Raw genomic sequence first — 26,138 nt, forward strand, 5'->3', positions numbered from 1 at the left:
TGCCTCCATATATTGCATCAGATTTTAATAGTGTGGGGATTTATTTTGAACTAGTTCTTAAACTCCCCTTCATATATGGTTCATCCCTTTCATACTAATAGGTCATCCCTCATCATTCACATTCACCCTTTTCATCCACCATCCTTTCATCCAGCTATCTCCCTGATTGGTTTCAATGTTCACCAGGTGCAGTCAAGCTTAAAGTGTAATTTACATATACTATGAATAGTCAATTATACCTTTTTTTTATGTTTGAATATTCAAGAATTGTGATGTTGATTTATACATGTATGTGACTATATTTGTTTCTTCTCATTTGCATGGAATTTGTGGAATGCTACATAGAATGTATCAATCTGGCAACATGGCTGCTGGGCTGCCCGTGTCAAGAGTGCTATAGGAATTGTGTGAGAACCCAGACTCTACACATTCAGCCAAATGATATACGGTTATATGATCAAATCAGTTTAAACATTAGCATATCTTAGCATATACATTAAAACAAAATAACTAAGTAATAAACTCTCTATTTATGCTTCAATATTTTGTCAGAACAGCTTTTATAGCCGCCTCATTTAGCTTTTATAGCTGTTATGTATATTTTATTATGTTCCTATTCCTTTTTCTCTCTCTCCCCTCTACCTTCCTCACGTTAACTCCTTTCTTTGATCATATCTTCTCTCTATCTCAGTCATTCTTGTATTCTATCTCACTCACAATGTAGTTCTATTAACATACAATTCTTAAATGTATTATCTATGATGGTATTATCTCCCAGCTCAGACGTTGATTGCAACATTTTCCAGCATCTCTGTCCTCTGCAATTCTAGTGAACTCTTGTATCGTTTTTCCACTCCACTGGTCTTAAGAACCCTTAGTAGTGGGTCTGGCTTCATCAGGAATATGATACTATTCGGGCGTTTCCCAATAACAGGTGTTTTCAGGTACCAAGAGTGCATGGACTTCACTTTTTGACGGCCGATAGATCTTGTGTAATGCATTGTGCTCCTAGCCTACCGCTATTAATAAAAAGGAAAATAATAATTACAGTGCTTATATAGCGCCTATCACTTACTTTGTCAGAAGTCTCTAAGCGCTCTACAATAATGCAGCATAATTACCCTGGCTTTAGCAGTGCAGCACCCACTGCGTTTAGGAATAAATTCCTACCAGGTACCCATTTACTTCATCCTCCTTATATAGTATCAACCTTCCTCACCCTCTGATATGAAGGCAATGTAACGTGCTTATTTAACCGAGGGAAATTATAGTTGGCCAAAATCAATCATCAAACATGCTGCATCAAAAACAATCTAAACTCTCCAACAAAACTCAAGTAACTCAGGACAGTAGATAAAACAACCTCACACCAAGAAGGACAGAACAGAACTGTCTTTAATATACAAAATTATAACATGTCTCTTAGTACAAATCAGGCATCATAACAAAATAAACCAATCAGGGGAAAGTCATGTGATAAGAGAAACCAATGAGGTGAACAGGCTAGATAGGTCAAAGGTGAGAGGCAAAGAGAACGAATGAGAGAAGAGAAAGTGCATGTTGCTAGGGCAGGAAAAGGCAACCATGCATAGAGAATGAGAAGACAACAAAGGGAATGGGTTTGAAGGAGAGAGAGGAAAATAAGGTGTGGCAGTAGTGCAACTGAAAGACTGTGCTGTAAGAAGGTGAATGAAATGGGAACATGAGCTGGGAAAATGAATATGCAAATGAAGAATGCAAATATATAAATGAATATGTAATAATGGATAAGGAAGAGAGAAGAAATTTACTAACTGAAATATAAAGACAAATTCAAACTCTTACAGCAAGTTGGAGTATTTTCTGGCGGGACAATGGGTTCGCTGCTTCTGAGACTTAATTGTGCACACACAGACACATTAAAGGCCATCTGTACTAGTTTGGCTAGAAGGGATTAGACCACCCAGAGAGGTCACTGGTGGCTATCTCATCAACTCAGCCCTCAACATAAGAAAAAGAGGATCATGAAGCCAATGGTCACCGATTAGGCATTGTTTTCTATATTGAGGGAGCAAGTAGCTACAAGTAGTACAGTGGGGGTTTCTTACACCAAATCTGGTGTAAGCAAATTATGATCATGCAATACACATGGACACCAACTACGATGTGGCTTTAATGTTTTACTTTCTCAGCTTCCCTCTTAATTGTCTAGTAGGAAGTCTGATTTAATCAAACAAAATGACTTTCATGTCTGGTTTTATGCTATGTCAGCACAATTGAACATGATTTAGTGCATCAATTGGAACTACATTACTGTGTACAAAGTGCAGCTAGTCTGCAAGATACATTTGCATATTGAATTTAAATGCATTTATCCCCTATACCACCACATACAACAGTGTGTGTGTGTGTGTGTGTGTGTGTGTGCGTGTGTGTGTGTGTGTCTGTATGTCTGTCTCTCTCTCTCTCTCTCTCTCTCCTAATTCATTTCTCTCTAAAGAAGGAATTGCGAAAAAAGAAGTTCCTAAACTTTTTTTTTTCCTGATACTAATATTTGACCTAGCTGTCATAAAGATTTTATTTTATTTTTATGAATGTAATAAGCCCATCAATTGTGAATTGTGCATGTAATAGGAAGGAATCAGAAGCAGAGTGTTATCAGGCATATGCATGAGAGAAAAAAAAAGTGATATGGTACAGTTGATTTAATGCTTGTAAAAAGAATTCAAAAATGAATGAAACAAACTTTTAAAGGAGGAAACATGAAATTATCAAAAAAGGTTGTGATATTTATTAGGAACCAAGCAAACTCTTGAGTCAGCACAGGCGCGGATCCAGGAACCCATTTCTATCGGCCCGGCTATGGCAACCCCTTTGTGTAAAAACTAGATAAACTCAGTTTATCAGAAAAACTGTGTTTATCAATGATAAACTCAGTTTATCAACTGATAAACTGAGTTTTTCTGATAAACTGTGTTTATCTGTTGATAAACTGAGTTTATCTGAGAAAAACAGAGTTTATCTGAGAAAAACAGAGTTTATCTAGTTTTTACACAAAGGGGTTGCCATAGCCGGGCCGATAGAAATGGGTTCCTGGATCCGCGCCTGAGTCAGCAATATATGCTTCAAGTATAAATTAACTCTGGATTCTACAGTTTCATTTAAAAAGGAGAAGAAAAAAAACTTATGATTAAAAAATAAAAATAAAAGGAGTAGAACCCATGCAGTTACACTGAATAAAGCGGGTGGGCAGAGCGACTCCATTAATATGTTTCCAAAATTCAATTGGTGTCTTCCTTGTCCAACATTAAATTGCTCCAGCAACATTTGCTCTTTGCTTTGTTTCATCAAAGTTACAGCTTTTAAAATTCAAATTCAAATTCATTTATTTTACGTCTCTTCAAAAAATACAACGTATGCAACAATAAACAATTTAACAACAACATTGTACAAAAAATAGACAAATGATGAGAAAAGATGCGTACACTGTGATGAAGTAGGTGTGAGGGAGTAGCAAAGGCCATTGATCTGTCAAGGCTACTCCCTCTATTAACATTCATCACTGTCACAACTCAAAAGTTACAATAAACATGAATATAAGAAACTTTTGAGCTTAGGATGTATTTTAAGGCTTTAGGGGAGGTTTAGAGCAGGTAAAGAATAAGCGTTGAGTCCAGGGTTCACATGAAGATTTCAACTCATGGTAGAAATTGACAATGCTGAAGCTTTTGTACTAAAATCGTCTCTTTAGTGTCATATCAGCTCGTTCATCAAGTGCTGTCAGACAGAGGAAAAATGTTGTTTCTTCCACATGGGTCGCCATGGAAATATGGAAGAGAGGTACCCACTGTCCACACACAACATTTTCTGTGATTGGGGTGATTAGTTATACCGTTTCGAGATAGTTATCCGATGAAATTGTGTGTGTGGATGCTCAATAACGATACGTCGTATAACGAAACGCGGGTTTGGGCATCGTTTCGAACTAGAACTCAATAACTAATCACGCCTAATCACGGAATGTGTTGTGTGTGGTAGTGCTGTAGCCGAACCGCCGAACCGAACGGAAGTTCGCCGAACATGGCACTTCCGAACCGAACCGAACCGAACCGAACGCAAAGGCCTGGTTCGGATGTTCGGCAGAAAAATATAAAAATTTTTGCAACCTAATAAACTTGTCGTTTTGTACCTAATTTTCATGTCATGATTGCTCATTTTATATTTACTTTTTTCCCATTTTCCGCCTTTGTGAATTATGCCTATCCAGTGGTGGGCGCGACTTCACTGGCGCCATTTAAATCCTAAATCCTGACCACGCTACGTCGCGATCGCAAGCCATAAACAAGAATACATGTGCGTGATCAAAACAAACTCAGCCAATACCCATTCAACAAAAAAATAATATTTTAATTGTATCAATATCGGACAAATTTTACAATATAAATAATGAAATAAATATATATTATAGTATAGTATTTATTTATTTAGGAAAAATGGGGATTTTATATTTTTCCTATTGAAAATAAAAACTTATAAAAAAACAGTTATTGACGAGCCAGAGTCTCTATATTCAAGATGGAAGCTTTCATGACTCTAACATTAGACAACAACCGTCTCGCAAAATCTTTAAAAAATATCATTTATTGACAAATTGAAAACATGATTCTTTTAAAATTGAAAATAAAACACGATTCAAGACGGAAATACGAATGTAAGTAGTATTTTTCTTCACAAATAATTACGTTTAGAGCAGTTTTTTAATGTGAAATTCGTGCTGGTTCGGAGCAGTGTTCAGAAGTCCTCCGTGCTGGTCGGGCCCGGCAGGCCGGCCGGCGTGGCTATAACGCTGCTTGCTATTATATTACCGAACCCCGAACCGAACCAAGTTCGGGTGAAAAATTGCCGAACTCTGCCGAACCGAACCGAACACGAACATAGCATCTGACTAACAGCACTAGTGTGTGGACGTAACTAGTATAACTAGTCGAACTAGAATGGTATAACTGGGCGGGGCTTAACGTGACCTCACGCAAAAGGAGACCTGACCTCTTCCATTTCATGACCGCAGTAGCAAACTGCGCAACTATACAATGTTTCGCTGTAGAGTTTCAAGATTACTTTCTTGTGTGTGTGGACACCCTGGAATTTATACGATGATTCTCTATATGACGTTTCGTTATAGAGTTTGGGGATAAATTGTTTTGTGTGTGGACACGCTGATAGTTATTTAACCTTGTATCATCTTTGTGTTTGTATTCCATCCAGTCTCCTGATAAGATCACTGTCTGCTTGCTTCATGCTGAACTCGGGAGGTCTGAGCGCTGCTCCCATAGACACGGCTGGATTCCTGTAGGTGGTCTGTGACTGTCGGGCAGTTCTGGCGGAGCAGTGAAATTCCTTCACCCCACTACCATCGAGGATCCTCTGCAGGTTGCGCTCTGTAATGCCACCACCTGTGGACATGAATGAATGATTTATTCTAACCTATTACATTAGATATGATTTGATTTTGATTTAACACAAATACAGCAAACCTGTCTATAGGGACCGCCCAAGGGAAACACAAAAAGTGGCCTTTGTAGGCAGGTGGTCTTTATGTACAGGTTCCTTTAGTACATGTTTCAATGAGAAACCATTTTCAAGGGAAACAAAAAATGTGGTTTTCTACTTCAGGTGGTCAATAAAGCAGGTTTGACTGTATAAGCTACAACGTGAGTTATAAGCTCATATCTTCGGCTAATACTACTCAACTCTCGGGTAAAAAGCCAGCATTCCATTGCGATCAAATTAAATCAGACCAAATAAAAGCATTTAAAGCCCCACTGCACTACTTATAGCTACTTGCGCCCCGCTCTATATAGCAAACAATGCTTAATCGGTGACTTATTCGATAAGATAACCACTTGTCACTGACCCTGCAGGGAGGTCTAATCCCTCCTGGCCAAACTAGTGCATTTGGGCTTTAAGATTACTTTGAAGGTAATAAGATTTACTCCAGCTACAGCTTCAGTTCTCGTTTTTAATCTTTGAAATAACAGTTTCACTTTAATAAATGATTTTCTTTATCAGGTAAATTGCATTTTCTTTTGGCAGCTTTAGGCTTATTGAAATTTCCACAAAAGAACACTATTTTCGATGCAGTATCAAGCTGAAAATTTACCACAAAGGTCAATTAAGCATGTATATTTTTTCATTTCCAGTACCGTAAATCTCTGTGTATAAGGCGCACTTTTTTGCCGCCGAAAAAATTTGAAAGTCGGGGGTGCGTCTTATACACAGGTACAGAAAAAAAAAGTTTTTTTTTTTTATTTATTTATTTTTATTTTTTTATTTTTTTTATTTTTAGTTTCGATTTATGGCGCTATGCCTGGCAATGTCGCATATGTTTTCTATGTTTTCTATAACAAATGGTGTACCACAAGGTTCTATCCTAGGTACTCCATTATTAGAAAGATAGAGGATGCTATTCATATCATGCATGACTATTGATGTTTAGCATAGAACACAGTGCTTCTGCTAGGTGATGTGAAGAGGCTGGTGTGGGACACTTGGTATCATGAAGCCTAGACTGTTGTTACTATTATTTGTGACAAGTTCACAACTTCTACTGCACCTCGATGTAAAATGAAGGTCCTTCCCCGCGTGGGTTTTCGGCAACAAAACAACAACAACAAAACAAAAAACGATTATTTTTTTTTTTTTTTTTTTTTTCCCCCCAAAATAGGGGTGCGCCTTATACACAGGTGCGCCTTATACACGGAGATTTACGGTATACAGACTGATCCTCTACCTGTGACAAAGCCATGTTAAAGGGAGTGTAGCTTGGCAAATACTGGTTAATTAACGGCATCTACTGCTTCTTTTAAACAACTGCACGTAAATCAATGGACTTGGTTTGGTAGTCAGCAACTGAATCCCTACATGGTCAGCCTTCGCGAAACAAACCAAAGTTCTGCTCACGCTTCGGTTTCGCGTATGTTGCATGCACGTGATTGCTGGGGTCGCGTCATCCGTAGTCGGATTATACCTGATTGGCCCCCGAGTCAGGCCACTGGAAAGACACATAGTCTTGTCCGGCTACACTCCCTTTAAAGCCCCACTGCACTACTTATAGCAGGAGGGATTAGACCTCCCTGCATGGTCACTGACAGGTGGGTATCTCATCAAATCAGCTCTCAATAAACATAAGAAAAAGGGGACCATAGGAGACCAATGGTCACTGATTAAGCATTGTTTGCTATATAGAGGGTGCAAGTAGCTATAAGCAGTGCAGTGGGGCTTAAACACTCTATATTGGAGACATGGACTGACCTGGCATGATGATTATTCTCCCCTGTGACCTCGTCACAAGCTCAGCGATCATGGGCAGTCCTTCTAAGACGGTTGACTCTTGACCGCTGGTCAGCAGGCGGTCAAAACCAAGAGAGATGATGTCCTCCAGAGCAGCATACCCATCAGCACACATGTCAAAAGCTGGACAAAGAGAAATAAATAGGGAGAAACAAAACAAGTGGGTAAGAGAGTGACGGAGAGACAGAAGGGACAGAGGGAGGAGGAAGGGAGAGAGGGAAGGAGGTGGGAGGAGGGAGGAAGGAAGAGAGGGAGGGAGGGAGGGAGGGAGGGAGGGAGAGAGAGAGAGAGGGAGGAACAGAGTTAGAGAAAGACAGAAGGAGGAATTGAGATTGGGTAGGGAGGGAGGTAGTGAGGGAGGAAGAAAGTGAGGATGAGAGATAGACAGAAGGAGATGGATAGAGAGAGTGAGAAAAAAAAGAGGAATAAGATAATTAAAGAGGGGGAATGGAGTAAGGGAGGGAGAGAGAGAAAGAAAGAGAAAAGAGAGAGAGAGAGAGAAGTTCAGTTATGATGCTTATGATGCTTTTATAAGACAGTTATAAAATACAAAATTATATGAAATTCTCATGAAAAATATCTTTATACTCATATTTACAAAACCATAATGCCGTTCATGGGATTCTTTGTAGTCTCTATAGGGATACAATCTTCTTTTGAAAATGTCAGAATTTGAGGAAAAACAATATATTCTGAACAGGCCCAAGGCAAAAAATTTAGAATTCAAAACATTTATATTTCATATTCAATCAGATATATATATTTGTTATCAACTACATAAAACCAAAAAGCGATTATAAAATAAAGCAGACAACCGTGACTCATCATGTGTTACAGTTGCAGCATACTTTAAAAGCAATAAAAGAACTCTTCCCATATAATTACCTCTGTGGAATGTTGTTGGTAGTGGTCTGCATAGGGCTGAAGGGAAAGTGAACAAAATAGAATGTTTCAGCCAAAAGTACATTATAAAGTACATTTTGAAGAATTCATGGTCACTTATTTTCCCCAATAGAAATATCAACATCAAAAGAAAGTAAAACAGTATGATCCTATAATCCTATAATGTCAATAACTACTGATAATTAACATTTTTCTTTAAAAGGTGACATATTCATTTAATTCTTGATAGATTTTTAATCCTCCTGATTCCACTGAGTATACAAGCATATATCATAAATAAACATTAAAGTGTCAAAATTCAAGTGATAATGCTCTTCATCTGTTTCATTGTTACTTCGGGCAGAATATTATTTTCCATTGAACAAATATAGCATTCTGGATGTAGTGATATTTGTTTCATGATGTATGAATTACTACATGTATCAGTGTTCTTGATAGATTAAACCTATAGTTCAAACTCTGGTGTTAACTTGGGCAGGATGTGCTACTCACAGCATTGCAATGGTTTACAAGTTCTTCGTGAAATGAAAGATGACATACCCATCAATTCTCTGCATCTGTCCTTGTCAACATTTCCATCACTAAAAAGAGGATAAATAAAATGAAGCAGATCGATCATACGGATAACAATACAGTGCTAAATGACAATGCATGAAATCTGTACGGATTGTGGTGACTGGCAGCAAGAGAGCTATAAAGAAATGACTCAATTGTCCATTCAAAGCTTTATCTTACTATTAAATACAATAGCTTTTCCAACACTGTTCTTAGCCATTCAAGCAACATCTGTTCTCCAAGACACAGGAGACTGCCCAAAAAAAATGTTTGTGTTTGTGTTTTTTTTTCTTCTTTTTTTCAACATTTAAATAATCTGAATTATTGACATTTCCAATAAATTTATAATTACCAACAGTGATTCAAATAATCACTAATGTTTAAATCACCAAACCTGCTGCTAAATAATGAAATAATTTAAATGAAAGAAGGACAAAGAAGAAATTATTTCTTATAACCCTGTATTAATGGTTCAAAATTCTATACATTTACAATTACAACTGGAAACCCCCTCCCCCCCCCCCCCTGACCAGACAAAACCCTAATTTACATAATCGATTACTTTGTGAGTACTCCCAGCACAAAACCATCTGCCCCGTGTTCTTTCATCAGCTTGATGTCTTGCTTCATCACTTGGAATTCCAGGATGCTGTAAACAAAGTCCCCTCCTCTCGGTCGAATCAGAATGAAGACTGGAAGAGCTGGGCATTCTTGCTTGATCACTTGAAGCAAGCCTGTCGATAAGAAACAGTAGATCATACAGTATGAGGAGGGGGCACAGAAGGGGCACATATGAAAAGAAAGAGAAAAAAGAGAGAAAAAAGGGGAGAAGGCAAAATTTGACAAAAGGAGATGATAAGACCCCTCCCACGTACACCATTCTGATATCAATCCATGCCCTTTTTATCTCACATGTTATCCACCTAGTAGATCTAGGCATAACCCCCTATCACCCTCCCCCCCCCCCACCCCCAATGAAATAATAGCCCATTAACTGCTAGACCCATGCTATGCTCCTGGAAAGAAAAATGAAATTGGTAATAAAGGAAAGATAAATTGACTGGAAACCAAAGGACAAAATCACAAATGTCTATCATACATAATTGTTTTTTGGAATGGAGTATAGCGTCTGTCTTTGCACTTGTAATATCATACATATTCAGTATTCAATGAAGAGAACAATTTTTCATCCTTGCATATAATAATAATAATAATAATAACACACAGGCTCATTACTAAAATTACATGTCAAGGCATTTCCCCTACTATTTGTCTCTATTTGTCCCTATTACGTTTGATTTACAAACAGATCAAACCTTTTTTTTGGGGGGGGGTGGGGGCCGGGGGATGGTCCGTTCTTTTCTAGTTTCACACATTTGGAAAACAGTATGTACTCACCCAGGCTTGGAGTTGTTCCTCCTTCAAACAGATTTGCACAGAGCTCCACTCTAGCTGCCCCTAAAGATAATTAATGGGGAAAATTCAATTTCTTTATGATTCTTATTGTCATGATTACAGAGATTGAATAACAAAACACTTTTAAAATAAGGAATATGATAGAATAATTATTTTAATAATCTGCAGACCTGTACATCTTCTTAACAGAAATTGATTAACTTTTGGTGATATTTTTTTTTAGTTTGAAAGACTTTTCATATTGATTAACAGACTATTATTGATGTTTATTAGTTTATTATTATACTAGGAGGATCCTCTTACTCCTCTGCATTGTCAGAAATCTCTAAATTCATTGGTAGGTCTATAGACACTATGAATATGACGGACAAAGAAAGTGGACAAAATATACAGTTCCTCAGGTAGACAAAGGAACATCCCTATACTGCTATTATGTAAAAAGGTGAATATGCATGTGACACCTGTTCTACACATTTTTACATAATAGCAGTGAAGGAATGTTCCTTTGTCTACTTGAGGAACTGTATATTTTGTCCGCTTTCTTTGTCAATCATGTTCAGGGCCATTCCATGAGAAGAAGGACATGACATCAAAAAAAGAAATGTACCTCTTATGTTAATTCTTTGATTTATCACTAACCTTATGCCATGGATGTTCATAAAACATTAGGGCCTTTCAAATTCAATACAATTTTTTTTTTTTTTGTTGATTTCCTAAGATCTCAAACTATCATCAAAAACGTACATGTGGGACTGTAGCTGAAAAAAAAACAATTTATTGCAGATTACACAGGATTCTTGAAAAAAAAATTCCTGAAAATTTCACTAAATGGAAAAAGATGAATATATTTCCATATTCTAAGGGGTCCTGTGATATTTAATCTATTAAAAAGGGGTGAAAATGGCCTCCGGACAAAATGTAACGCGAGTTACCGTAACGTGAGTTACCGACATATTTGCTTCCTGCATTTTACTAGTCCATTGTTTCTTATCTTTAATATTGTGATCTTATACTAGTAAGTCACAACCTACTATCAAATTAAAATAGGAAAGATTTTGTCAAGATTGTCTAGTATGAGGAGAAAAGAGGGTCTCGTAGAATTGACCATGTCCTTTTTTTGTAACGCGAGTTACCGAAATTCAATAATCCAAGAATCTAAAAATGTTTGTTTTTCAATTTTCTTTTTTGTTTCATTCAGTTGTTCTATATCTACCCTGTCCATGTTTGAAAAAAGTATCTTGTAGATCCTAGCGGTTCTAAAGATATAGGCACATTATCGTGTCAATGTACCCATTAAGTGTAACGCGAGTTACCATGGAATGGCCCTTCATAGTGAGACATACAGATTTAAGCAATTTGTGCATTGGATTTCTTAGTAGAGTGATCGTCTTTCTTGATTTTCACTGTGATTCTGTTTGTGATAGCGAAGTAAAGGGTAACTGGATTTAATAATAGTAGCAATTTTGATCGCACCTACCAATTGCATACAATTACAAAGCATTTTGAGACGCGTCCCTCGGTTAGTTACCAACTTACCAAGCAGTGATTTTGTGAGTTCCATGTACATTGACCAAAACATTAGTAATTTTGGTCTGATTCATATTCATAATATCCATGGTATTTTTTTATTATTACAAATTTTACAGTCTAACACTTAATTATACTGGCACGACTAGCAAACGTCAAAAGTCACCAAAAGGCAAAAGTGAACTTCAAAGTTCAACTTACAACGATTACGATAATGTTGTATTTTTGTAATCATTTAAGAAATTTTAGTTCTGTGGCTGTCTGCATCGCATCAGCACCATCTAGCCCACTTCAGCTTGGAAAAGGTGCTTGGATTATCTTGGAAAAGTTGCTTCACAGATTATCTCGTCAATCAGGTTCATTGCATTGTACCAAAGTGAAACGAACCTCTTTTCACTCAGCTCAGCTCGAGCTCAGCTCAAGTCTTCACCGGGCCACCTCCTCCACGACCGAAGATTCCCGGAGCGCGAGCGAGCTGGGCCGGGCTCCTTTCCTCGACACTTTGGCCACGAGGCCGAGGCGATCGCGAGGTACCAAGAAGGACGGACAAATTTAAGGCATAATTCCGGAAATGTGATCAGTAAATATAAAAATTAAACAAAGAAAAGGTATCATGATTACCTCCATCCTGAGCAGCGATTGCTGATTCAACTGAATCTATACAAATCTCCATACTTAAAATCAGATCCAGATACAGTTTTGACGAATGCTCTTCTTGCTTCTAATTTTGCGACAACAACAAGTGGGCGTGGCTTGAAACACGCGGTGTTTTCAATGTCTCTTTTCAGGCGCCACTAAAGTGTTATTAAGTTTTAAAATGCTAAATAATAGCAATATTACGACTTACTTGTTCAATAAAATATGTCATATAATTTATCAAGAATCATGAAAGGAATAAAATATATTTTCATCAGATTCGGACATTTAATCATAAAATACATGTACTTGTATTCATTCATGATATAAACATCTATAAACACTTTTGCCTGAATTCGAAACTTCGTCGTCAGCTCAGAGAAAGAAAAACTCAGGTGAGTTCATGCTTGATATCCCCTAAAATGTCCATATCACCTTATCAATAGGTAGTTAGTTTTATAATGAACTTAATTCATAACATTCAAGTTGTTGTCAAAGATTATTTGCATTCAATTTGTTTGTCTAAAATAGATTATATATTGACATAATTTTTAGCAACAAAAACATGACACCATATTGTTGATGTGGGACAGTAGTAAATTGATTGAAGGGCTGTACTGTGTTTTGTTATTGTTGACAAAACTCAAAAGTAAACAGTCTCGATTTTGTTTGCATTAAGTTTCCCCCACAGAGTACACAAGCTGGGTCATGTATAGGTACATAAATAATAAGAGGATATATTGGAATGTATTGTTACTAAGCCGAATGCATCGAGTCAATGTTCATGATGCAGACTAGTCTAGATCTAGATCTAGGCACTCCAGCAAAGCATAGAGTCAATACTAATGTGTATTGACCTCTAGCACTGCATGCTTGCTGTGATGGAGGTATTATTAGACCTATACACAAATATACACACCACACAATATTGCAAAGACTGTACACAATCATATTGATGCAGCTGTAAGCAAAGTTTGACGCTAGACTTGCAATTTAAATTTTTAAATTATTCTTTTTAACATCAGTAAGTTGAAAAAAATGTATTTTACTGCTATTTAGGTGTCATCAATTGTCACTAAAGTACTGATTTTGAGTGAAATTAGTTGAGTTTTGTACAGTGGTGTTTGAAATGTTGAGAATCAAAAGCACAGCTTTTACTACACAGCCAGGATAGTGATGCTTCTATGTGTGGATCTAGGCATAGTCTATGGTGCTATGGAATGGAAAGTTTTTGTTTTTTTTAAATCAAAATCTAACTTTGAGAGGTTACATACAATAAATTGTTGTTATATTATCTATTCTTATTCTCCATTTGTTATTCTCAAAATATACTTATTATTTCTTTTTCTTTTTAAAAAAGCAATTTCACTAGATCTATGCCCATCTGTATTAAACAAAATAAAAAAAAAGTACTTATCAAAGTATCACTATCATCTGTCACATCATGTTTATTTCACATTTTTATAACCTATGATTATTGCTCTTTTTTATAAATCTACCAGTGTTAGTAAAACAATGGAACATCATATTATTATTTTTCCCCTGTCATTTAATTATACTGATTCAAGAAATTTCAATTCAGTTATGTTTCGAAAATTCATAACATCATAATGTCTATTGTTATTTTCTGTCACTTTTTTTAGTACTTTCTGCCGGCAGCATGGCTTCACAGAAGCGCCAAGGCTCAGGGGATGACACAAACACCCCAAACAAGAAACGTCAGAAACAAAATGATTCTGATAGGTCATCTGGAATATTCTCTGGTCTAAGTGTCTTCATGCTCCAAGCAGGTCTTGGGAAAGCGAGGACAGACATCTTCAAGAAGCAATTGGTGAAACATGGAGCTGTGGTGAAGCCAGCCGTAGATGACCAGACAACCCATGTCATTGTCGATGAGGAGATGACATTCCCAAGGTTTTGCCGGATCATGAAGTACGAGGAGTCTCAAGTAACCGATCGACTGAAGATCATCAAAGCCCGATGGTTGAGCTCTTGCCTGTCAGAAGCGTCATTGGTGGATCTTGAAGAGTTCATCCTTGCTCCTGTGAGGTCGGAAAAGTTCAAGTTATTCACGCCGCCGAAAGAAGAGACGAAAAGTAAGAGTGAGGACATGGAGAGCCGTGACGGCAAGCCAGAGCCTCTCCAAGTCCAAGGTTCAAACATGCCGGGAACATCAAAGCAGATCCCTGGTACGGGAGCATCCACAGTGACTACAAGTCCCTCCAAGAGGGTTGCAGCGAGGGGCTCTGACAGTGATGATAGCAACTATGTACCCAGTGATGATGACGATGATGGAGGAGGGAGCGGTGATAAGGAGGAGTCAAGAGGGAAAATATTTTCTTCAGATGCAGACTCGTCTTCTAATGTTTCTACTCCAAACACCTCACCATCCAAACTGCCAGTAAGCATCTGTATGAATTGTAGAGCCTTACAATATTGTATTAAGTTACATAGCAGTAAAACTCTGTCTATAAGTTCTAACTGAAGAGAAACAGCAAAAGTGGCCGCTATAGACAGGTGGCTGTTTTATTCACAAGGTGCTTGAAGTTTCATGACAGTTATGATAATGGTATGATGAATATCACAATTGTTATGCATTTTGTGATTTATTTTTTCCTCTTTTGTGAAAAAGCAAGATCTTGTGGAGAAGCTATAGAGTATATGGTCAAAGCAGTATAGTGATTTAAGAGGTGAAAGTATGCAAACTTGATGGCCCATGTTCTCCTAAAATTTTAATCCAATGCTGGGTTAAAACTTTTGTTCAAAATCAGTTTAAACGAAGGAAGTTAGTTTAAGGTCAAGACTTTCTTTGTTAAACCTGTTGACTGTTGCATTATCAAAGTATCATAGGCTTAAGACAGGGACCATCAGGTTCCCATAGGCCCGTAGGGAACCGGTTAAGTATGATTTTAGAATAGATCAAAGGTCAGATTTGAGTAAATAGTTTTAACCCAAAGACAAGAGTTCATTTTCATTTCCAATCCATAGTTTCGGCAGAGACTGCTGATTTTGACAATACCCTTTTTGTCTTGGGACACCTACAGTACAACAGGCTCATATCCACATCAGAGGGACCTGCATCCAAAAGTTTAGACATTTTCTTTAGTAATAATTTCATCTATCTTGTGAATCAATTTTCAGAGAGGAAACTGGGTTTGTTCTCGGCCATCAACAGCTTACAAGGAAACTCACAACCAGCACATCACAGAGAAACTAGAGGTATGATAACATGTCATAGAATTGTACTGATTGCATAGGTTAGTGGTACTTCTATTTTCAAAAGTTTTCAGTGAAAATATAAGTAGATGAATTGTGCATAACTGTATGAAAATATTCTAGGAAACTACAGAGAAATTAGCGAGTTAGAAGCTGTGTGAAAACATAATTGAGCTTCCTTACTCTCTTTTGTTTGCTTTTGCCTTATATATGTCAGTAACTGAAAATGTGTGTAACTTTTCAAGAAAAATACATAGTGGTTTTAAATTTTGGTTAAGCTTAGTTTGTATACAATTAAGATATTTTGACATTTTTAAATATTTTATTCATTTCTTGAGATTTGCTACTCAAGAGGATAATTATTACGAATACTCTTTATTGGAGCCTTTGCCCCCAGATGGTTCCTGTCATTCAACATCTACTAAAAGCACAACAGTCGTTCAATCTCCCTGCAGATGTCAGCCTACACTCTTTGAATTTGACTGTCTGTATGTCACCCACTATTTGCTTTATCAACAAATATTCTGTATCTATTCATCGCGTTGTGGATTATTTTACTATCAGGTTTTAATGAAAGCCTACGAGAACACCCAGGACAGATGGAGAGCTCTTGGGTACAAGAAAGCTATATCTGCACTCAAGAACTATGGCAAGGACGTCACAACGTGGGAAGTAAGTTTCCAGTCCTCAGCACTGCATCTAGAACTTGCCAATATGATCTGCTTTGTGATCGATATCATAAACGTCAGAATACATTTAATACAAAACATTTGAACATGTAGGTTACCAGAAACTTTAATGATAGAGTAAAATGACAATTGCCACATGATAAGATACATTCTTAATAACACAACAATAACATTTGAAATGAACAGAGTCTTAGCGGAAGATTGTAGATCAAGGCAAGAAATTAGCTGGAGGATAATAATTAGAGGGTAGGAGAACTACTGGATGTGACACACAAGTTCAAAGGTTACAAAACGTTTTGAGATATATACTGGAGGGAAAGATAGATAGCAAGAAGGGCAAAGGTCCATTGAGGTACTATTTGAATAACAAAATAGTCAAACCTACAGTAGATTAATGGAAAAAGGGTACATGATAAAGATGAATGGAGATAACTTTATCATCAGATGTTTCTTGTATCCTCTCCCCTCATCTTCTTGTATTCTGTTATTTTTTAAACATTGATCAGTCAATATTCTGTTTTCGTACTCGAGTACTTTTATTAAGCAGCATTTGAGCAGTACTTGGACAGAACATCAAAGTAGTCTCCCAGATCAAAGTATTGTCTAACTTCTCAGTTTTCCATTTTCTTTTTCTTCCCAGGAAGCCAGTGCCATCCCTGGGATCGGAACCAAGATGGCCGACAAGATCTTGGAGATCATAGAGAGCGGGCACCTGAGGAAGATAGACCATGTCTGTAAGGGAGAGGACATGGAGGCCATAGATCTCTTCAATAATGTATGGGGAGCCGGACCTACGGTGGCCAGGGAGTGGGTGCAACAGGTAAAGTGCTTGAAGACATCCGTGATTTGATTTGATCTCAGAAGGATGCTGAGAAGGATGCTAATAATTTCATGGACAAAAAGAGTTTCTAATAATGAGGTATTTGCCATGTCAGGAACAAGACGAAAGCTTCTGAATAATATAAGAGGTCGCCAGCTGAGCTTCTTGGGTCATGTTATTCGGAAGAATGGTTTGGAAAATCTTGCACTGACTGGAAGAATTGAGGGGAGGAGGAGTAGGGGTAGAAGGAGGATTCTGTGGATGAGTAGGTTAAAGAGTGGGATTTCTGAAAGTGGAATTGATCTCGGGGAGAATGATTTACTTCATAGAATATGAGACAGAGAGTTGTGGCATTCCATGGTCGCCAACGTCTCAGGACATGTCACTTTAAAATAAAGAAGAAGGAGAAGGTACACTGTATAAATGGAGTAAAAGAATGAGAGGCATTAGAGCAACAATGAAAGACAGACTAGTAATCGGAACAGAGAGACAGAAAAACAAACGTAAGGACCTTATCTCTTCAATAATGTATGGGGAGCTGGATCTCCAGTGGCTAGGGAGTGGGTGCAACAGGTAAAGTGCTTGAAGAAATTTGTGTTTTGGTCCTTTGGAATTGGTAGGACAATGGTAGAGCCATAATGAAGTTAACAGATAAAGGGAGAGAAAGACAGACAGACAGACAGGCAGACGGAGAGATATAGAGCAAAGGAGAATACAAAAAACAACAAAGTATAAATTATAGAAAGAGAAGAGAGAAAAACCTTGTTACACAAATGTACATTTAAAAAATCAAAAGGTGTAGAGACGAAAAGTTGAAGGAAGAATGAATAACAGTCATGAGTATGAACACAGTGGGTCTAATCACAAATTTATAAATGGAATTGTGGAAAATGGAATTGTCTGTATTTTAGTATGAAATAAAACAGTATTGATCTTTCATGTGTATGGTATGTAATAAAAGACTGCCATCTACTGTTTATTTGATCTAAATCTCAGAAGTCCAGTATGCTGATGTATTCAAACGGTATGTAAAGTTGTTACACAAACTGGATTTTGTTTACAGAAAGCTTGCATGAGCCTTGTTCAACATAGCAGCAACTAACGTACACTCATGTAGATCCAACTAAAATATCTACAATTTATAAACTGTTGCACTGTACTGTAAAATGTGCTTTTACCAGTCTTGGCTTTGCAAAGAAAGGCCCAGATATCTGAACTGATTTCTAAAAAAATAATCTTCCCTTTCCTTAATGAATACAATATATCATGAAATATCTTATGGGCTTTTCTGTTTAAAATTTTACAATTTTTTTTCTTCTTCAGAGCTATGACCAATGTATTTTTTAACTTGGTGAAAGAGAATTGAACACAGAGCGAGAAAAACTTGTAAGAGAAAGAGAAAGATAATCAAAACAATTATTGAAAGTTTAAAATTATTTTTTGTTTTTTGTTTCAGGGTTTCAGGACCTTAGAAGATTTGAGAGAGAAAGCCAAGTTGAGCAAACAGCAGCTGATAGGTCTGAAACACTATCATGAGTTCCTTGAAAGAATGCCCAGGCAAGAAGCAGGAGATATTGAAAGGACTGTAAGTACAGGAGGAAGACGATGATGACGATGACGATGATGATGATGATGATGGTGATGATGATGGTGATGATGGTGATGATGATGATGATGATGGTGATGATGATGATGATGATGATGATGGTGAGGATGGTGATGATGATGATGATGATGACGATGATGATGATGATGGTGATGATGATGGTGATGATGATGATGATGATGATGATAGTGATAGTGATGATGATGATGATGATGATGATGATGGTGATGATGATAGTGATGATGATGATGATGATGATGATGGTGATGATGATGATGATGATGATAGTGATGATAGTGATGATGATGATGATGATGATGGTGATGATGATGATGATGATGAAAGCCAAGTTGAGCAAACAGCAGCTGATAGGTTTCAAACACTATCATGAGTTCCTTGAAAGAATGCCCAGGGAAGAAGCAGGAGATATTGAAAGAACTGTAAGTACAGGAGGAATACACCCTTTCATGGTTAAGGCCGCCATTTTAATATGCGAGTAGACATTGCATCATCAATGTTTTCAGATGTGCATGTATTGTTGCATTACTGACTGCGCTGTGCGCTAACATCTTTTGACATGGGCGCCATTTTAAATTACGAATTTAAAATGGTGCCAATGTCAGCGCATGCGCACTCTTGTAACCATGATGAAGATGGTCATAGTGGTGATGATGAGGATGAGGAGGAGGAGGTTGTGATGTCATGGTATAGTGATTCATTTACTTGACTCTCAATCCAAGGTTTGAGGGCTCATATATTTCATAGGATCCGGGCTAACTCGAACCCGGGGACAACTCGGCCCTGTTGCAAAAATTGTCATTTTTGTCATTTTACCCTAACCCTAACCCTAACCCTAACTCTATCCCTAAACCTAACCCTGACCCTAAACCTAACCCTGACCCTAAACCTTACCTTAAACCTAACCCTGACCCTAAACCTAACCCTAAACCTAACCCTAAACCTAACCCTAAACCTATCCCTAAACCTGCAAAAAATGACCGTTTTTGCAGCAGGCCGCGTTGTCCCCGCGTCCGAGTTAGCCCGACTCCATTTCATATAATGAAAATTAACCATTTTGTTTGTATTGCTTTTCTTTCATGGGGCGCAAGGGTAGATCACAATCAGTTTAACAGTATTTTTACTAGTTATGCTAACTTGTGAAATGTGCTCATCAGCTTGTGTGATATACCCTTGTATCCTTATCAACAATAAAGATTCTACCGGTACTCAGTTAAATAGACTTCTTGACATTCAATGCCAACACTTTGAATCCTTCATTTTAAAGGAATCGTTTAACAATGTTAAATCTGAGATGCACGGCCCTACGTGTTATCAGTGTTTGTGATATGGTGTAATATTGAAGCCCTAAAAAAATTGCGCTTCAAAATGATCAAGAATTGCCTCAAAAAAGTAAAAATCTTTGAGTGACCGGTTTTACCAAACTCGTTTTCCCCAATAGACTGTAGAGTTATGAAATTGTTTGGCAAACGGTTTTCAAAATTTGTAATTCCAATCATAAATATCTTGATAATCAGACAGGCGATCGGCTTGTAAAAGTCATGGGGTTCCTGACTGACCTAAATGTTTATAATTATCATTGCAGCATGAGCTAAACCCAGGATTTTTGACAAAGTTACCGGATCCCTTTAAGTGATAAACCACATGACCATAGTTTATTAAATACACATCCTCTTCTTGGTGATAAAGGTTAGCTGTTCTAACAATTGTGATGATCATTTCCTTTTTAACAACAAAAAAAAAGGAAAAAGAGAGTAGAATAGGAAATGATGGTGTAGTCACATTACATGGTACTGTGAATGAGTTGTGTGGCAGGAAGTTTTTGCAAGGTACATGTCGTTTTCTTTGCTCATGAGATTGGAATTGTTTAAAGTAATTCAGTTTAATGGCCCCTGCGCAAGGATGACACGCAAAATCGTGAAGCGTTCCATATTTCCTTTTGACAGGATTTCTAAGAAGTTTGATGACTCTTTCTCAGTTCCTACGGAAGAGAAACATGGATATATATTGACCCACACACATGTATATATATCCTTTCCTTCTTTAATAATTGAGAGCAGAATAGAAAGAAGTGAGAACTTATCAATTATGTTTTGTGTTTTTTTGTTGAAAATGTACTCCTTTGCATAACCAATCATAAATATCTTGATAATCAGTACAATGAGAAGTTTCTCCTGACAACCTTCCCATGAAAAATTAGTTAATCAATTTTCCCAATGCCTTTAATAATAATGATAGTAACCATGGTAGAAAAGTTATAGTAGAAATTGAAGTAGAAGTCAAACTATTACTACTAGTAGTAATAGTAGTACATGTAGTAGTAGTCCATTGTAGAAGTTGACTAATAGTAGTAGTAGTAACTTGTTGTAGAAATTATAGTACAAGTTGTACTTATAGTGGTAGTAGTAGTAGTAGCAGTAGAACTTGTAGTCCAAGCTGTACTTATAGAAGTAGTAGGAGTAGTAGTAGTAGAAGTATAGTAGTAGTAGTAGTAGTAGTAGTAGTAGTGATAGTGGTAGTCAACGTCGTAGTAGAATTGGTATAGTATGAGTAAGAGTAGTAGTAGTTGTAGCAGTAAGAGTAAGAGTAAGAGTAAGAGTAGTTGTAGTAGTGTAGTAGTAGTAGTAGTAGTAGTAGTAGTAGTAGTAGTAGATATAGTAGTAGTAGTAGTAGTAGTAGTAGTAGTAGTAGTAGTAGTAGTAGATGTAGTAGTAGTAAGGGTAATAGTAGTACTAGTCTTTGTCATAGTAGTAGTAGGAGTCCTAATACATGTACTGTAGTATACTTTTTAAGTAATTATAGATAGATTTGTTCTCAAGCCAGCCACTTTCATTTTACTCTGAAGAGTTAAGGATCACTCTAAACCAAATATAATACCAATTATTTGTTTGTTTGTTTTATTTTATTGTTTCTTGTCATTTTCTCCCATGAGGAAGTAACTTCTAACAAGCTATAAAACTGTCTTGGTTCAAAATATATCCTTTGTAATAAGAGTAGGCTGCTCGATGCACACACACTTGATCAAAGAGGTTATGCTACGTATATCCTGAAAGAGTCCATTCTTAGAACTGATCTATAGTTGGACTTGGTATGCTTGTTTTGGTTCTGTTTTCCTCATAAAGATATTGTCTCTTTTAATTGCTTCCTCTGGGAATGAATAAGTAGGCCTGTCTTCATCAGCTCGAGTTTGCTAAATAACCCGCCATTTTAACTATCCTGATCGCAAATTAACCAGTTAATTTGCATCCTCATCAGCCCGCAGTTTCAATTGTGGGATATTTGGTTGAGAAGATATCCCGAGAAATCTTGGTCTTGTTTCCAAAATATCCCGTTGTTTTGTGAATAGCGGGCTACGGTAATTTGCGCCCGTTGGAGCTAGGTTGTGATGAGCGAATCAGTCTCATGAAGACGCAATTTCATGCTTTGTGATAATATCCTGAGTATGAAAATCGCTGGTTATTTGGCAAACTCGAGCTGATGAAAACAGGCCTATTGTGCTTGTCAATTGCACTGGAGCGCAGTAAAGTATAAGTGACCTATAAATCAGAACTAAAGTGACAAGCTCTTATGTACTAAATTATAAGTGGCGATTACATGTTTCCGACAAAGTAAAAGTTTCGGACAGGAAATATGACCAGTATCATAATAATTACCATATTTGTCCAAAGCACACAAGTGACAATCTCTTATAAATGTACTCAATTATTAGTGGTGATTACATTTTTCAGACAAACTAAAAGTTTTGAACAGGAAATATAATCAGTATCATAATAATAACCATATTTGTCCTAAACGTAAAAGTGACAAGCTCTATGTACTAAATTATAAGTGGTGATTACATTTTTCAGACAGCTTAAATATTTTGGACAGGAAATATGTCCAGTATAATAAAATATTACCATATTTGTCCTAAATAAACAAGTGGCAAGCTCTAATGTCTTAAATTATAAATGGTGAGTACCGTACATTTTTCAGACAAATAATAATTTTCCGCTTTTATATAGCGCTTAATACATCAACAATGTCTCTAAGAGCTTTACAGATATATCTTATTACCCTGGTCATCGGATTCAGGCTTGACCGCACACAATGTATGCACATTCTCTACTCCCTGGGGAGCATTCCAGCCAGGCGTCATTTCACAGACGCTCACAATGCTGAGCAAACTACATTAATTTTTGCATCCTACCGGGTACCCATTCAACACCTGGGTGGAAGGTGGCAAATGTAGATGCACGTCTTGCCAAAGTAAAAGTTTTGGACAGAAAATATGATCAGTATTATAACTATAATCATTACCATATTTGTCCAAAACATACATGTAAAGTTCAATTCAAGATAAAGAATTGAATGTTATGAAGGAATGAGCACACATGAATGTCAAATAATGATATTGCATTCAGTGAATTTAAATACTAGAACAGCAGAAAACTAAATTACATTGATCAGGAAAGTTGAAAGTAGAAATGAGTTGAACAATCCTTGTAACCTTGATTACCTGCAAATAGCTTTGTGGTTTGTAACCCTGCTCAGATATCAGCAGATTACAATTTTATTTCAGATGGTTCATTTAATTTTGTCTCGTCTTAGTTTCCAATCAATTACACAAGTTTCGAAACAAATTTACGTAGAAATATTACATTTTCCTCCCAATAGACTTTCCTTTCATCCAGACAATTTTGTATGTATTTGTAAACAATATGATTGTTATGCTTTTTTTGATAAAAATTTAATACCTAGAATAAGCTACATATCTTGAACCCTCCCCCGTCTTGAACTGTTGTTACTGGAATGACGTCACTGCCATTCACAGCCGTGGGGGGGGGGGGGGGGTTTATAGGCAACATGAAGGCTTACATTACCTTACATGTTTTGTTTTTCCTGCTCATATAGACAATTTTATTCCAGATGGTTCATTTTTTCTTTGTCTCGTCTTAGTTTCTGATCAATTGGGTGAATTTCGATACAAGTAAAACAATTAATTTACCTAGCTGTATCATACTTTAAAACTATTAAAAAATTGTGTGCATTTAACTTTTGCAAATGCTGCAAGATAAGTTACAATCTGAATCTTTGCAGCAAGTGGCAAAATTGAATTTTGCAATCAAATAGCCACAAATAGTGATGTTACAGCAGTCAGATTGAGATTGTAAGGTGTGTAGTAACTGCATGATACTGATCATTATCCTGAACCAATACACTTGTTTTTTTCTTCTATGAAATAGGTTCGAGAAACTGCCGAATCCATGTTTCCTGGTATGCTGGCGGTGGTGTGCGGATCGTATCGTCGAGGGAAAGTGACCTGCGGGGACGTGGACGTCCTCATCACGCATCCCGACGGAAAGTCTCACAAGGGGGCGCTCTCCAAGATCCTAGATGCCTTACGACAGACTGGTAAGTTAACTTGTTTTGTGTGTGTCCTGGGGGTTGTTTCATAAAGCTGTTTGTAAAGTAACGCATGACTTTACAAATGACTTAAATATGAAAAGCCAAATGGGATGCTCAATTCTTTTTTAAATGCATCAACTAAAGTTTAACTGTGCAGATGTAGATTAGCATTATCATCATAACAAACATTTTTAATGCAAAGTATATTTTTTGCCATAATTTAATTGACCTTATTGGAAATATAGTCGCATTTTGTTCAGGAAAAACCTTAGGGCATCCTATCTGGCACTTCATATTCAAGTCGTTCGTAAAGTCATTACGAACAGCTTTATGAAACACTCCCAAGGGGAAGCTGTGTTGTATCAAGGGCTACTCGTGCATGATGCAGTAAACTGCTGTACGGGAAATAAGTGTGGTGAGCAGCGAAATGAAATATGATATTAACTTGAAGTGTGTACATCATAGGTCTGTATCTACTGGTAATACTTCAATCACCTACCCTGCACTGACTGCATATCATATGGTTCTAGGACAATCACCCCCTGGGCAATCACCCTGCAGCCAATATTAACCAACGAGACAATTACACCTAAAAAAAAAATATTAAAAAAAATAATAATAATTATCCGGGTGGATTTCCCCTTTTATGACTAGGGGGTAATTTTCGGGGGGGGGGGGGGGGGGGGGGGAATTGTCCTCAGGGGATAATTGTCCATGGGGGTTATTTTACTGGGGGCTGGTAACTTTCTAGGGGTTCACGGCTGTTAAGGGCACTTTTATTTTTGGTTTGGTCTGTTATCGATTTGGTGTCAGTGTCGTTGGTATGATAGGGATTCTGTGAATGAACGTTTGGTGTATGGTAGTTTTAATAAGTCCTTGTGAGATTGCCCACCAGCAACTTGTATTTGTGGGTTTGATGCCTGTGACCTTCATTTTCACTTCTTGGAATGAGTGAAACAAAAGAACTTCAAGCTTGTGAAGACTTTCATGTAGTACCGACTATCATAATCAACTTATTTGTGAGGATAACTCATTTGCTGCATTTGCTTCAGGAACAGGGTGCTTCCTGTACTAACTGTATGAGAGTGAGACAGTGCATTATTCAATGGGTTAATGTACTGCTATTTGCTGTTACCTGAATAAAATAACAAATTTTCAATTTCTTTGTGATTATGGTTTTCAAAAGTGTCAGATTCATTCGCTGCAGGGTGGGGTGAAAGAGAGAGAGGGGGTGGACATTAGGATTGAGAATGAGAGAGAGAGAGAGAGAGAGGAGATAGAGAGAGAGAGAGAGAGGGATAGAGAGAAAGGGTGAGAGAGAAAGGGTGAGAGGGAAAGGAGACATAGGGAGAGAGAGGGATAGAGAGAAAGGGTGAGAGAGAAAGGGTGAGAGAGAAAGGGTGAGAGGGAAAGGAGACAGAGAGAGAGAGAGTTGGAGAGAGAAACAGAAAGTTAAAGAAAGAATGAGAGAGAAAGAGAATAAGAGAAAGAGAATGAGAGAGAGAGGGGGGGGGGAGGAGGCTAGGAGACAGAATGAAACATTTCATTTGAGTGTGTCAACATGAATGTGTATTGGAGATGTGTACAAATATCTGGCTTGTATGTGACTAGAAATCCCCAACTCATTTCCGACCAGAATTGTGCATTTGCCAAGCTTGAATAAAGCCAAAATATTTCCCCCTACTACAAATCTGTAGAAAAACTCAGGATTATGTTTTCTAGCTACGGTGAAAAGGGGATATGAGATTTGTCTGTTATTTATGCTTATCCATGTGTGTAACCTCGATTCCCAAATTTGGTGGGATTTGATATCCTGTCATGTGAAAAAGTCAAATCATGTGAAGATTTGAACTCTGTGTGACACTTGCAATGGCGTAATATGTATATCTGTAAAAAATGGTCATAGATATCATAAAAGTGTTTTGTTTTTGTTTTTTGGTAAGTTTTCACTTTATATGTCAGCATTCTTTATACTTCATCCATAACTACTCTTGATTCAGTTTGAAGTTAATTAACATCTTTAGACAGTTTGATT

At 37.2% G+C, this 26,138-nt stretch overlaps 2 protein-coding genes across 3 annotated transcripts; one reads left to right on the plus strand and one right to left on the minus strand.

The window, feature by feature from the left end:
• Nucleotides 1-5,103: 5,103 nt before the first annotated feature.
• LOC580117 (copper homeostasis protein cutC homolog) lies at nucleotides 5,104-12,481 on the minus strand. Of its 2 annotated transcripts, none has more exons than XM_030985521.1 (7): nucleotides 12,352-12,481; nucleotides 10,186-10,245; nucleotides 9,350-9,521; nucleotides 8,773-8,813; nucleotides 8,215-8,250; nucleotides 7,291-7,452; nucleotides 5,104-5,432 (listed from the first exon to the last, which is right to left on the minus strand). In XM_030985521.1, the coding sequence occupies exons 1-7, from the start codon at nucleotides 12,401-12,403 to the stop codon at nucleotides 5,218-5,220; spliced, it is 738 nt and encodes a 245-aa protein (XP_030841381.1). In that variant the 5' UTR covers nucleotides 12,404-12,481; the 3' UTR covers nucleotides 5,104-5,217. The 2 variants fall into 2 exon arrangements, with proteins under 2 accessions (XP_030841381.1, XP_030841380.1); XM_030985520.1 differs by having other exon boundaries at nucleotides 8,725-8,813.
• A 1,532-nt stretch (nucleotides 12,482-14,013) lies between these two features.
• LOC580054 (DNA polymerase lambda) lies at nucleotides 14,014-24,165 on the plus strand. The gene is made up of 6 exons (XM_030985522.1): nucleotides 14,014-14,767; nucleotides 15,508-15,585; nucleotides 16,147-16,254; nucleotides 16,912-17,091; nucleotides 18,548-18,676; nucleotides 23,941-24,165. The coding sequence occupies exons 1-6, from the start codon at nucleotides 14,027-14,029 to the stop codon at nucleotides 24,151-24,153; spliced, it is 1,449 nt and encodes a 482-aa protein (XP_030841382.1). The 5' UTR covers nucleotides 14,014-14,026; the 3' UTR covers nucleotides 24,154-24,165.
• Nucleotides 24,166-26,138: the final 1,973 nt, after the last annotated feature.

Source organism: Strongylocentrotus purpuratus, unplaced genomic scaffold, assembly GCF_000002235.5.
Source record: "Strongylocentrotus purpuratus isolate Spur 01 unplaced genomic scaffold, Spur_5.0 spur5_scaffold_15, whole genome shotgun sequence".
NCBI lineage: Eukaryota > Metazoa > Echinodermata > Echinoidea > Camarodonta > Strongylocentrotidae > Strongylocentrotus > Strongylocentrotus purpuratus.